This window comes from Schistocerca gregaria, chromosome 3 (assembly GCF_023897955.1).
Source record: "Schistocerca gregaria isolate iqSchGreg1 chromosome 3, iqSchGreg1.2, whole genome shotgun sequence".
In the NCBI taxonomy this organism is placed as follows: domain Eukaryota; kingdom Metazoa; phylum Arthropoda; class Insecta; order Orthoptera; family Acrididae; genus Schistocerca; species Schistocerca gregaria.
This window is the reverse complement of record NC_064922.1, coordinates 420,072,319-420,087,737: the sequence shown is the minus strand read 5'-3', so window position 1 is coordinate 420,087,737 and position 15,419 is coordinate 420,072,319. Positions and strand designations below refer to the sequence as shown.

The following is a 15,419-nucleotide window of genomic DNA, read 5'->3' as shown; positions in this document are numbered from 1 at the left end:
TGCACCGCACTGTCAACACTTTCAGATCAGTTGTGAATATACTATCAGTTGGTTCTGCGTACCCTTGTATAATATCACGATAACAACTCACAATAAGCCGACCGAAGCTCCCTCAGACCCAATTGCAATAATATTGGGTCGACTAATACACGGAAACGGTTGTGGTCGTAGCTGGTCTGCAGCTGCCTGAGCAGAAGTGGACGCCGCCGGAGATTAGGCCACCAGTGCGACGTGGGGTGCATGCCTGTACGGTCCGGTCGGTGAGTAGGTGCTGATGGGGCTGGTCCACGGAATCTTTAGCAGCAAGGTAGCAAGCACGGGTTCGAATTCGGTTCATGCCAAGTAATGTTGAAAGTGAATTAAAGATGAAGATTCGAGATGTTTGCTCTGATCGGTAGTTATGAGGAGTCGAACACTGAAGCGTGGAAGTCATTCACAAAGGAAGTTCGTCGCTACATTTGCTGCTAATGTATCTTTCTTTGGAGAAGCTGCTAGCCAACGACAGAAGACGTCAGTCACTGTCAGGCAATGTTGATATCGAGGGAAAAATCTTCTAGGTTGTTAGACAGCGTCATGTTTCTTCTACACGATCGATGTTTCAGTCACCTTCAGGGTGTTATGATGTCCATGGCTTATTGGATCGTGGACACCACAAAATCGTGAAAAAGATCCCAGCAGAGGGATCGAAACACCGATCGTGTAGAAGAAATTTGACACTGCCTAACAACCTAGAAGATTTTACCTTCAATGACAATGAACACGAAAGCATACAGACTTATGTAGTACTGACATCCTTGTGACGATGGTAAGGCCTAATAATGAGTGAGACCAAATCAGGAAAAACAATCCTAGACCACCACATCAACTCCATTTAATTTCACTGGTGCAACAGTACACACTGGGCAATACCAATACCCAGGCGATCGTCGTGTCCACATTAGGCTAAAATTGATCCATGTCATCTAACGTGGCTCATCACTCCGTAAAACCTTCCACTGCTCCACGTCCCATTCACGGTGGTGTTTGTAAACAACGTCGCGCATTCGTTCCTGTGATCAGTGGCTTCTAGTCAGCAGTGCGACCCCTCTCTGCTGGGATGATCATTCTATTCCTTAGCTTTCTAGCTTATCTACAACGAAATTTCTTTGTAATAGTCCGTAATCACGCTTTGCACGAGTTACTCATTTCGATCCCTCGGGTGATTTCGACAGCAAACACGTCTTTCGGATAACGCATCTTGCCTGCAATCCGAAATTGTTGGACGCTTTTCCTGACGTCACGTGTGGGTTGAACCTACCGATGCAAAAGGACGGGCAAACGTAATGTACGTAAGTCTGCAGGCTTTCGTGGCCGTTGTCACTTAAGTTAAAATCTTCTGGGTTATTAGGCCACGTCATGTTTCTTCTAAAATGATCGACTTTCGACCCCTCTGCTGGGAATTTCTTCAGGATCTTCTGGTGTCTACTTCTGCTAGAACACTGTCAGAGACGAGTGTCGCATCCTCTTATAAAGGCGGAGTTTTCACGCGTACGTGCTGAAGAAGCGATAGTATTGGTTAAAGTTCATATGGCTACCATTGGTGGGCCATAGTCATAGGCTAATATTGCCGCTTTGATGCAGAAGAAGGGGCGTAGATAGCTCATCTCCTCTGGATACCATTGGCGGCCCATCGTCATTGGATAGAAAAACGCTATTTCACACTTACGCTGGAGAAGGGTTATTGGTTAAAATTACTGCTACCGCTATTGGTTGGTCGTCATCATTGGCTAGATTCGAAACGGACAGAGCAAGAGAGCGGGAATGTTTACCCAAAATATTATTGCCCGCCGAGGTGACTTTCAGCGCGTTGTTTATGCCGCTCACATACCTCGGCCGCGTATTTACTTCCTTGATGGTGGGGAGCAACAATTCCGGAAGCCTACAGCCGTCCTCTTTATTGAAATTAGATCCTTACATAGAAATTTCAGCCGCTTCTAGGACCTTTGTTCTATAAATGTTTGTTTCCTTAGCCTGTACAAATACGTTATTAAAATCGATGTCAGAGCCACAGTTCTCATGAGGTTCCGTTACTGCCGAGTTTGCACTTTGTTTCAGCGGCATGTGTCGTTTGTGTTCCTTAATGCGTCCTTTAACAGTTCTTCCCGTTTCGCCTATATACACTTTGCAACAGCCACATATCACTTGATAGACGCCTGCATTGTGGAGGCAATCAGGTTCATCTGTTTTCCGTTGGTAAAAATCTTTTATTGTGTTTTGACTAAAGAAAGGTGTCTGGATACCATTTTTCTTTAAAACTCTGCTTATGCGGTCAGTGACCCCAGAAACGAACGGTAACCTGACGGAGTGAGAAGGTGGTTCCTCGTCATTCTTATTAACGGTAAAAATATTCCGCCTAAAACTCCTGTCGATTTAATAACTATCATACCCATTTGCCTTCAATGTCCTCTTTAAAAAATTCAGCTCCGATTCCCATTTCTCGTCATCGCTGATACAGAAGGCACATGAAGACAGTGTTGATTACTGCTTGCTTCTGGGCTGGGTGGTGGTGCGAAGCGACATCTAAATACCTGTTTGTGATAGTCAGCTTTCTGTACACTCTGTGACCTAGAGTGTTATCAGATCTTCTGTATACGAACACGTCTAGGAACGGGAGACCCACCTCACTCTCAACCTCCAGGGTAAATTTGATTTTGCGGTGAATTCCATTTAAGACATTGTGGAACGCATGAAGTTCTTCTTCGCCGTGTGGCCATATAACAAATGTATCGACCACATAGCAGAGCCAGCAAGAAGGCTTCAAAGGAGCACTACTTAACGCCTGCTGCTCACAATGTTCCATAAAAAGGTCAGCTGCAACTGGCGAAATGGGTGAGCCCATAGCAAGGCCGTCAGCCTGCTCATAGAATTCACCATTGTATTTAAAATAGCTTGAACGAAGACATAATTCAATTAAGTCACAAACATCTGCAGCATCATTCTCCCTTATGATATCCATTGTATCTCATGTCACATCGAAGCTAACAAGAATGTTACCTTCAGATATCTTCAGTGTGCGTATAATTTCTAAAAAAATGTTCCGAATCTTTTATAAAAGTATTTGTTTTACCAACTAGATGTCTCAGTTTGCCAGATAAATGACGAGCTAAAAATTAAGTCGGTGACTTAATCCCACTGATTATAGGCCTCAAAGGAACCGATTCTTTATGTATTTTCGGTAGTCCATACATTCTGGGTGTATGATTCTTTGTAATAGAGCTGTCCACTTTGGAGTCTGATATCATGTTTTTCACTTTCCGAACGATTCCGTTGGTCGGATCGCTTTTTAACTTGCAATACGCAGGATCAGCTAGTAGTTGTTCCATCTTCCTGTGATAATCCACAGCGTCCAAAACAACAGTAGCATTCCCCTTATCCGACTTTGTTACAACGATGCTTTCGTTTCTCATGAGTTCAATAAGATTTCCTTTCCTGCGCCGATTGTTGGTTTTCGGAGGTTTTGATTTCCATAGAACTCTCGACACATCTTGTCTTACTTCTTCGGCCTGCACCTTCGGAAGACAAAACAAACGTGCTTCGACGGCAGAGGGGTCGAAACGTCGATCATTTTAGAAGAAACAGGACGCGGCCTAATAACCCAGGAGATGTTAACTTCAGTAAACGTAATGTAGGCAGTCAATCTAGTAGATTTGTTGTACCAAGTATGGTGCAAATAAAATACATTGTTTAGTTCGTATTCCCCACAACATTTTCAATGAGATGGTTCCAGTTTACTTGTCAATTATTTTGTTCCCTAGGTATTTAATTCAGTCGACAGTTTTTAACTTCCTTTGATTAACGTGTAACCGAAAAGTACCCATATTGAGGTACACATACTACGTGCTATTCAAGGTCAGTCGCCACTTTTGACGCCAGACAGATATCTTGCCTAAATCCTTTTTAATTCCTTTTTATCTTCTGAAGACATTACGAGACAGTAAAAGGCGGTATCATCTGCAAATGGAGTAAGAGTGTCTTGAACCGTTTATGTGCATTAAAAGCCTCCGTGGCAAATCTCAAATGTAACCCAAATCACTTAACCGTCAGTTACTGCGAGCTGTGACATTTCTGACAGGAAATGACGAATCGAATCGCACAGCTGAAACGAAATTCCATAAGCACCCAATTTGATTAGAAGCTGCTTGTGAGGAATGGTGTCGAAAGCTTCTGGAAATCTACAAATGTGGAATCAACTTGGTCGGCCGGGGTGGCCGAACGGTTCTAGGCGCAACAGACTGGAACTGCGTGACCACTACGGTCGCAGGTTCGAATCCTACCTCGGGCATGGATGTGTGTGATGTCCTTAGGTTAGTTAGGTTTAATTAGTTCTAAGTTATAGGGGACTGATGACCTTCGAAGTTAAGTCCCATAGTGCTGAGAGCCATTTGAACCTTTTTTTTTTTTTTTAATCAACTTGCTCTACCTTCCGATACCACTCACCATTTCCTCCGAATAAAGAGGCTTTTGTGTTTTACATCACCGATATTTTCGGAAGATATCCTGGCTATGTGTCACTGGATCATTTTGTTCGATTTGGTCCCTAATGGAACACAGTATATATTCCAAAATCCTACTAAGAAGTGATGTCAATTATATGGGTCTCTAATTCAGGAAATTCTGTATACTTGCTTTCATATCTATTTGTAAGACCTGTACAACTTTCTCTGGGCTTTAACTACGGATGTTTCATAGAACGAGTGGTTGTACATGATTGTCAGAAAATGAAGCTATTTCTTGAGGGTAATAGGAAAGGAACCTAAGTGACACACATCTTGCATTGGAAGCTTTTCTTTATTGAGTGACTTAAGCTGCTTCGATGGACCAAGAGTATCTACTTCCACATTACTTATGCTGGCAGCTGTTCTGGAGTAGCATTCAGTTTGGGTTGTAAAGTGACTGGTTGTGATCTGCCCAAACCAAGAATTGTGATGTCATGAGAATAATTACAACTGTCGTTCTGGCGTGTATTTTATACATACTGAATATCAATGGATGTTATCTTTACTCAATTTTTATGAAGTCATGGATCAAAGTAGACAGGTGGTGCCGAGAACTTCAGTATTTGCTACACCGAGGCAGCGCCATCAGATAGAAATGTTTCCGTTCCCTCTTAGTATTATAAACAAAACTGCCTTGTATTCATGTGTTCGACGACCTTTGATCACTTTATCCTTCTTTTGTTCCGCAAAGTGACTGAACTTGCACTGAATAATTTTGCAGTTGCATCTGGTTCAAAGCAAGATGTAAATTTCAGTAGCATAATGAAGCAATGCCATTCAGTGCCGGTAATGGTATGAATAAATGTTATTTAAAATACTCAAGTTACCCATGAATCATTTAATGTCAGTCATGTTATATTATGACACAAAAATCTCTTAAGCATCTTCTGTACATACAGAATGTCAGTATTCAAGGATATGACAGAAAAGATTATTTGAAGCAGAAAACTTCATATGGATATATACCCTGTTTCGAATTGTGTCCGACATAGGACTCATTTAATTCTATCCCTTGCGTCTTTGTCCCGCACTGTGCGCGGGGTTGGCGTGGTTACATCGTATTGAGCATGTTAATTTGAAAGGGTGGCCGGATGCCCTTCCTGCCGCCTCCCCGTACCCTCCGGGTCGGAATCAGAGTCTGCGTCGAGTGTAAATCATGGAAAAGTGCGGATGTGTTCCAAATGTCTGTGAGTCGTGTAACTGAGGCTGGACGTGGTGACCAGCCCGGTATTCACCTTGAGGGATGAGGAAAACCGCCTAAAAACCACATCCAGGCTGGCTCGTCGTTAATCCGGCGGGCGGATTCGATCCGCGGACGGCGCGCCTACCCGAGTCCAGGAAGCAGCGCGTTAGCGCTCTCTGCTAACCTGGCGGGTCATAGGACTCATTTAATGTACATTGTTATTTATTTTCTATATTATTTAACACATTATCAGATTTACACATGTACAGCAGTTGGTAAACACTACAGTAGGTGTCTTACCATCCTGCCCCTTCTTTTTCAGTGTTTACCATACATCAGTCCTTTCCTCCCCGATTCTGTGAGAAGCCTCCTCATTCCTTACCTTGTCAGTCCAACTAATTTTCAACATTTTTATGCAGCACCACATCTCAAATATTTCGGTTCTCTTCCGTTCTGCTTTTCCCATAGTCCATGTTTCGTTACCAAACAGTTCTGTGCCCCAATCGTATATTCTCAAAAATTGTTCCTCAGATGAGGCATATGTTTGACATTAGTAGACTTCTCTTAACCAGGAATTCCCTTTTGCCAGTGCTAGTCTGCTTTTTGATGTCCTCCTTGCTTCGTCCGTCATGGGCTATTTTGTTACCTAGGTAGCAGAATTCGTTATCTTCATCTACACTCCTGGAAATTGAAATAAGAACACCGTGAATTCATTGCCCCAGGAAGGGGAAACTTTATTGACACATTCCTGGGGTCAGATACATCACATGATCACACTGACAGAACCACAGGCACATAGACACAGGCAATAGAGCATGCACAATGTCGGCACTAGTACAGTGTATATCCACCTTTCCCAGCAATGCAGGCTGCTATTCTCCCATGGAGACGATCGTAGAGATGCTGGATGTAGTCCTGTGGAACGGCTTGCCATGCCATTTCCACCTGGGGCCTCAGTTGGACCAGCGTTCGTGCTGGACGTGCAGACCGCGTAAGACGACGCTTCATCCAGTCCCAAACATGCTCAATGGGGGACAGATCCGGAGATCTTGCTGGCCAGGGTAGTTGACCTACACCTTCTAGAGCACGTTGGGTGGCACGGGATACATGCGGACGTGCATTGTCCTGTTGGAACAGCAAGTTCCCTTGCCGGTCTAGGAATGGTAGAACGATGGGTTCGATGACGGTTTGGATGTACCGTGCACTATTCAGTGTCCCCTCGACGATCACCAGAGGTGTACGGCCAGTGTAGGAGATCGCTCCCCACACCATGATGCCGGGTGTTGGCCCTGTGTGCCTCGTTGGTATGCAGTCCCGATTGTGGCGCTCACCTGCACGGCGCCAAACACGCATACGACCATCATTGGCACCAAGGCAGAAGCGACTCTCATCGCTGAAGACGACACGTCTCCATTCGTCCCTCCATTCACGCCTGTCGCGACACCACTGGAGGCGGGCTGCACGATGTTGGGGCGTGAGCGGAAGACGGCCTAACGGTGTGCGGGACCGTAGCCCAGCTTCATGGAGACGGTTGCGAATGGTCCTCACCGATACCCCAGGAGCAACAGTGTCCCTAATTTGCTGGGAAGTGGCGGTGCGGTCCCCTACGGCACTACGTAGGATCCTACGGTCTTGGCGTGCATCCGTGCGTCGCTGCGGTCCGGTCCCAGGTCGACGGGCACGTGCACCTTCCGCCGACCACTGGCGACAACATCGATGTACTGTGGAGACCTCACGCCCCACGTGTTGAGCAATTCGGCGGTACGTCCACCCGGCCTCCCGCATGCCCACTATACGCCCTCGCTCAAAGTCCGTCAACTGCACATACGGTTCACGTCCACGCTGTCGCGACATGCTACCAGTGTTAAAGACTGCGATGGAGGTCCGTATGCCACGGCAAACTGGCTGACACTGACGGCGGCGGTGCACAAATGCTGCGCAGCTAGCGCCATTCGACGGCCAACACCGCGGTTCCTGGTGTGTCCGCTGTGCCGTGCGTGTGATCATTGCTTGTAAAGCCCTCTCGCAGTGTCCGGAGCAAGTATGGTGGGTCTGACACACCGGTGTCAATGTGTTCTTTTTTCCATTTCCAGGAGTGTATTTCGTGTTCACCAACTCTGATGTTAAATTTCTCGTTGTTCTCATTTATCCTGCTGCTCACTACTTTGTCTTCCTTCCATTTATTCCGAAACCATATTCTGTACCTATTAGACTTTTCATTCCCTTCTAGAGATCCTGTAATTCTTCTTCAGACAATAAGAAATCCAGCCTTCAGTTGCAAGGTAGTTTGTTTTTAGTTTACCTAGGTTTAGATGCCAGTAATGGTATCTTTCTCAGAACTAAAATTAAATTACTTTGAGGTCCAAACGTTGGGCATATCACAGATTGAAACTAATACAGAATAAAGTTTCCTTGTTGCTTACGTGTGACCCTTATTCCTGACCCGGCGTAGCTCCGTCTACGATTTTCTTATTGTTTTTAGTATTGACAGACATCATCTTATGATCTACATCTACATCTACATCTTTATCTACGTCTTTATTCTGTATTAGTTTTAATCTGTGACATGGCCAACGTTTGGCCCTCAAAATAATTTAATTTTTGTTCTGAAGAAGATACCATTATTGGCACCGAAACCTAAGTAAACTAAAAAAAAAAAAATTGCAACTGAAGGTTGAATTTCTTATTTTCTGAACAATTCGATGTTGCTGAAGTGCTGCATTATGTTAAAGATTTGTAAATTCTTCTTCACTTTCACTGAAGATGGCAATATCATAAGAGAATCTTATCATTAATATCCTTTCAACTTGAATTTTAATCCCATTCTTGAAGTTTTCTTATATTTTCGCCATGATTCTTCGATGCGTAGATTGAGCAATAGGGGCCAAAGACTACATTCCCATGTTATACCCTTTTTAATCTGAGAACTTCGTTCTTTCTCTTACAATTTCATTGTTCCCTCTTGGTTCTTAACATGTTGTATATTATCCGTATTTCCCTGTAGCTTACCCATATGTTTTCACAATTTTGGAACATCTTGCACCATTTTACATGGTCGAACGCTTCTTCCAGGTCGACAAACCCTATGAACGTGTCTACATTTTTCTTCAGTGAGCGAGGTGGCGCAGTGGTTGGACACTGGACTCGCATTCGGGAGGACGACGGTTCAATCCCGCGTCCGGCCATCCTGATTTAGGTTTTCCGTGATTTCCCTAAATCGCTCCAGGCAAATGCCGGGATGGTTCCCTTGAAAGGGCACGGCCGACTTCCTTCCCTAATCCGATGAGACCGATGACCTAGCTGTCTGGTCTCCTCCCCCAAACAACCCAACCCTCTTCAGTCTTGTTTTCATTATCAACCGCAAAGTCACAACTGACTCTTTGGTGTCCTTACCTCTCCTAAGGCCAAACTGACTGTCATCTAACTGAGCCTCAGTTTTCTTTTCCCTTCTTTTCTACATTATTGTCGTACATTACCAGCCGTTGTAAAGTTCACAACAAATGTTCGAATATCCCATCGTCAGCTTCAGTGGATTTATGTACTCTTGGAAGAACGTGTGTTTAACCAGTACGTGCTCACACACATTAACCGATGCCTCTCTGTGATGCACTTTCAATTCCTCACACTGCTTAAGAATAAACACGCCATGGACAAGCTTAATTCAACGGGCTGCTTTAATTGCAAAAAGACATCCCGAGCAAAGAAGTTGAAACCAAGGAGATACATTGAGCCAGAATAAAATGTCAGAGACGTTGGGTTGCTAAGACACAAACGGACAGGACACTAACCCAAAAAGCCGGCCGCGGTGGTCTAGCGGTTCTAGGCGCGCAGTCCGGAACCGCGCGACTGCTACGGTCGCAGGTTCGAATCCTGCCTCGGGCATGGATGTGTGTGATGTCCTTAGGTTAGGTAGGTTTAAGTAGTTCTAAGTTCTAGGGGACTGATGACCACAGATGTTAAGTCCCATAGTGCTCAGAGCCATTTGAACCATTTGAACTAACACAAAAACAAATTAACATTAATGTTTCCTGCCTCAAAAATCCTTCGGAATAGAGCATATACAGGGTGGTCCATTGATCGTGGCCGAGCCAAATATCTCACGAAATAAGCATCAAACGAAAAAACTACAAAGAACGAAACTTGTCTTGCTTGAAGGGGGAAACCAGATGGCACTATGGTTGGCCCGCTAGATGGCGCTGCCATAGGTCAAATGGATATCAACTGCGTTTTTGTTTTTTGTTTTTTAAATAGGAACCCCCATTTTTTATTGCATATTCGTGTAGTACGTAAAGAAATATGAATGTTTTAGTTGGACCACTTTTTTTCGCTTTGCGATAGTCACAAACATATGGCTTACAATTTTAGGCGAACAGTTGGTAAAAGTTTGGTTTTTTTTAATTAAAATACAGAACTTAGGTACGTTTTAACATTTTATTTCCGTTGTTCCAATGTGATACATGTACCTTTGTGAACTTATCAATTCTGTGAGCGGATTCTGTTACAGCGTAATTAACTGTAAATACCACATTAATGCAATAAATGCTCAAAATTATGTCCTTCAACCACAGTGCATTTGGCAATACATGTAACGACATTCCTCTCAACAACGAGTATATCGCCTTCCGTAATGTTCGCACAGGCATTGACAATGAGTGGACGCATGTTGTCAGGTGTTGTTGGTGGAACCCGATAGCAAATATCCTTCAACTTTCCTCACAGAAAGAAATCCGGGGACATCAGATCCGGTGAACGTGCAGGCCATGGTATTATGCTTCGACGACCAATCCACCTGCCATGAAATATGCTATTCAATACCACTTCAACCGCACGCGAGCTATGTGGCGGACATCCATCACGTTGGAAGTACATCGCTATTCTGTGATGTTGTGAAACATCTTGTAGTAAGATCGGTAGAAGATTACGTAGGAAATCAGCATACATTGATCCATTTAGAGTGCCATCGATAAAATGGGGGCCAATTATCCTTCCTTCCATAATGCCGCACCATACATTAACACGCCAAGGTCGTTGATGTTCCACTTGCCGCAGCCATCGTGGATTTTCCGTTCCCCAATAGTGCATATTATGCCGGCTTACGTTACCGCTGTTGGTGAATGACGCTTCGTCGCTACATAGAACGAGTGCATAAAATCCGTAATTTCTCTTGTGTCCAGTGGCAGAACTGTACATGACGTTCAAAGTCGTCGTTATGCAATTCCTGGTGTATAGGAATATGGTACGGGTGCAATCGATGTTGATGTAGCATTCTCAACACCTACGTTTTTGAGATTCGCGATTCTCGCGAAATTTGTCTGCTACTCATGTGCGGATTAGCCACGACAGCAGCTAAAACACCTACTTGGGCATCATCATTTGTTGCAGGTCGTGGCTGACGTTTCACATGTGGCTAAACACTTCCTGCTTCCTTAAGCTATTCCGGCGAACGGTCCGGACACTTGGATGATGTCCAGGATACCGATGCACACGCCCGTTGGGCATTTTGATCACAATAGCTGTACATCAACACGATATGGACCTTTTCCGCAATTGATAAACGGTCCATTTTAACACGTGTAATGTATCACGAAGCAGATACCGTCCGCACTGGCGGAATGTTACGTGATACCACGTACTTATACGCTTGTGACTATTACAGCGCCATCTATCACAAAGCGAAAGAAGTGGTCCAACTAAAACGTTCATATTTCTTCACGTACTACACGAATATGTAATAAAATTGGGGGTTCCTATTAAAAAAAAAACGCAGTTGATATCCGTTTGACCTATGGCAGCACCATCTAGCGGGCCAACCATAGCGCCATCTGGTTTCCCCCTTCAAGCTAGACGAGTTTCGATGTTTGTAGTTTTTTCGTTTGACGCTTATTTCGTGAGAGATTTGGCACGGTCACTATCAATGGACGGCCCTGTATACATACAATGTTTCTTGTTTCAAATAATGTTGCCGTTATGTCTGCGAATACTGACCACTCTCCTGGGTCACCCTCTGTACTGCACGTCCATTCTCTGTCTGCTTGAGCACTTGTCGTGTCCCTTACTCCCCGTGTGTTCAGTATGGACCTGCACCCGTCCCGCGAGATGGTGGCGTCCGGGCAGCGCGCGGGCCGCAGCCGCAAGACGCAAGCGCACATCCGCATCTGGAGCACCGAGACGCTGCTGACGCTCTACGTGTTCGGCATGGGCGAACTAGAGGTGGCCGCTTCCGCCGTCGCCTTCTCGCAGCTCGTGAGTATTGCTTGGAGTAGCACAGTGTGAAACTTCCTGGGAGATTGAAACTGTGTGCCGGGCCGAGACTCGGGCTCGGCACACCGGTTTAATCTGCGAGGAAGTTTCATATCAGCGCACACTCCGCTGCAGTGTGAAAATCTCATTATAGTACAGTGTGATTCCACAGCAGCAGCAACAGCGCCCTTCACAGGCCACACGCCACCACCCTGCTTGGTTCCTATGCGTTGGAGGACAGGTATGCAGATGTGGGGGCGCGGAGGAGGGGGAGGGGGGCGGGAAGTATGTAAGGCCTTAAGCCTTATTGTGGATTGTTAACAGCACGTTAATCGAATGACAGGTGTTCAAAACATCAGATTGTTGCTCAGTGAGAAGACATTAAAATGTAGACAGATCAATAAAATTCACTATTTCATCATTTCCCCACATATGAGGGGTAGTCATAAAGTTTTAATTATCACCTCGAAAGAGAAGCCGCGAGCAAAAATCCTCGTGATGATCTTAATCCTTCCCGCAAGTTCATCCTTCAAAGCCACAAATTTTTCCCAGGGGTGGAAGATTTGATGGTGACTTAGATAGTAGAAGTCTTCATTTCGACTGCTCACGAAACGTTTCACCTCGAAACTCATGCTATCATTCTGCTCAGTTTTGTCCAGCATTATGTAAGGAACCATTCACCAAATAAAATATAATATGAAACTTCCTGGCATGTTAAACATGTGTGCCAGACCGAGACTCGAATTCTGGATCTGTGCCTTTTCGCGGGCGTACTCTGCTTCTATCAGTACAGCATTTCCTACCTTCCAGATTTCACAGAAATTCATCTGAGAACCTTCTACTACTGAAGAAAAGATACTGTGGAGACATGGCTTAGCCACAGCCTGAGAAGGACGAGACATGACTAGTGCTTGGGTAGTTCAGTCGGTAGAACAGTTTCCCCCGAAAGACAAAGATCCTGAGTTCGAGTCTAGGTCTAGGTCACAGTTTTAACGTGCCAGGAAGTTTACATGAGCGCACACTCTGCCGCAGAGTGAAAATTTCATTCTAGAAACGTCCCTAGGCTGGGCCTAAGTAATGTCTCCGTAGAATCCTTTCTTCCAGGCGTACTACTCCTGTAAGTTTCTCAGGAGAACTCCAGTAGTCTGGAAGGTAGCAGATGAGGTACTATCGGAAGTAAAGCTGTGAGGCCATGTACTGAGTCGTGCTTTAGTAGCTCAGTCGGTGGAGCACTTACCCGTGAAAGCCAAGCGTCTGAGTTCGAGTCTCGGTCTGGAATACATTGTTAACCTGCCCAGAAGTTTCAGAGCACACTCTGGTGCAGCGAGAAAATTTTGTTCTAAACACAGACTATGGCTAAAAAACTAACAAACGTTCGAATCTGAAAATTCGAAGCTACAACAACTTTAACTATAAAATGACGCCATTTTGATCCATCTAGCACGACAGCTACACAATTTTTAGACTTCCCCTGCCGCCGGAGGTTCAAGTCCTCCCTCGAGCACGGATGTGTGTGTTGTTCTTAGCATTGGTTAGTTTAAGGTAGTTTAAGTAGTGTGTAAGTCTAGAGACCGATGACCTAAGCAATTTGGTCCCTTAGGAATTCACACACATTTGAACATTTGAGACTTTACTGTTTATAGTGTAAGTTGTTTTTACTATTGTGTTAGCTGTTCGCCGTTATGTTATCATGTTTTTCACATGTGTTCGTATGGTGTACAGAACAGTGGGTAGATTTACACCACTACATGTATCTGGTTTTACACTGCTGGAAAATATGTTCCAGCACAAGTTTATGTTGAATAGGTCCTAATATCCCACGAAAGGAGCTTCGAATTTTCAGTTTTAAATGTTTATTAATTTTTTAATCATAATGTATTTTATCTGGTAATTGATTCCTTTCTGAATGCTTGACAATGACCATTTGTCGAAACTGCAAACGCAATAAATAATACTTTCACAGTCTAAAACGGAATAACTTCATTCCAACATTTAAGCTGCTGCTTCGGATAGGGGGGGGGGGGGGACACATTTTCGTCGTATATGGCCAGTCAGCGACCTTCAAAATGTAATAAAAGCTGCGAATAGGCAACCTTTGTCGTGTTCAAAATACGCTGGTCATCAAACACCGTATTCTTCACTTCTATTACGATAATTTCTGCTAATTCGTTCTTCGTCATTCAGACTCGTTGACCACACTGGAAGAGCCTACGCTATATCACCACTGTGTCATACGATGGTCCAGTGTTGCCGTACGCTTCCACAAACCTTATAAATGAACTGTGCCATTTTTTCTGGGTTCTTCTAGTGGTATGTTACGGGACAGTGGTTGCAGGGCTTCCAGTGTGTCGCGGGGCAGTAGAATTATGTATTATAATATTTCTTCAGGGTAAATAAAAAAGAGGCATGGAACATAAATTATGAACAACATTTACATGTTTTGTATTTAATAAGAAAAAAGTACTACCCCTGCCCAGTTGCATTAAAGAAAATATTTAACTGTCATTAAATCTTCTTGGAATAACTGATACAGGCTTATTGGAGAAAATGTTAGTCATCTCTTAAAAGACCACACTGGTCGCTCAGGAGCATTGCACACGGTATTAAAACTGGTTCCAGACGGACATCTGACCCACAGCCACTAACGCAAATGAAATAAGTGAAGTAATGTGTGTGTACCAGTCGGTTGTATGGATACGTACAGTAACGTGTCGCTGTGGAGACGTGAACATAATAGCAGCTATCGTATTTGAGAGTTCCTATGAGCATAGAGTGAATTAAGATTGCTAGATTTGACTGTGTATCAACGTCGACTGTCCAGTATGTCAACAGGGAATGGTGCACCACTTACAGGCAAGTAACATGGCATAATACTATCCTACAAGGACTGGAAACGAGTATGTTATCGTGTCACTGACAACCGGATTCAAACCAAACAATAATTGGTAAAAAAAAGTAAATGTCGCGTGACTAGGGCCTGTAGACTGTTCCCCGAGTGGAAGTCTTTCGATTTGACGCCACTTCGGCGACTTGCGCGTCGATAGGGATGAAATGATGATGATTAGAACGACACAACACCCCGTGCCTGAGCGGAGAAAATCTCCAACCCAGCCGGGAATCGAACCCGGGCCATTAGGATTGACATTCTGTCGCGCTGACCACTCAGCTACTGGGGGCGGACGCAATAATTGGTAATGTCAGTTGATGCACGTCCATCTCAGCTAGCTTCCGAGCAAAAATTGAGAAGTGAATTACGTGTAATGCAAGTTTCGAAGCGAGTAGATCGCAAAATGCCAATTCTGACAGCAGCACATAAACTGCAAGCCTTCTGTGGGCCAAATAACACAAACTGGACAATAGCTGTCTGGGGGCATGTCGAATCGCTATTTGGCTTCTTTTGAAGTGATCCAAGGCATCGAGTGCATTGACTGCCTAGCGAGACATGTAACCCGCAGTGTGAA

General features: G+C 44.4%; 1 protein-coding gene across 1 annotated transcript in view; it reads left to right on the top strand.

Moving 5' to 3' along the window:
* LOC126354637 (echinoderm microtubule-associated protein-like CG42247) overlaps positions 1–15,419 on the top strand; it is a 287,858-nt gene that overhangs the window by 166,652 nt on the left and 105,787 nt on the right. The window contains exon 6 of the mRNA XM_050004406.1: positions 11,790–11,961. Within this exon, the coding sequence (XP_049860363.1) occupies positions 11,790–11,961 (172 nt within the window). The remainder of the gene's footprint in view (positions 1–11,789; positions 11,962–15,419) is intronic.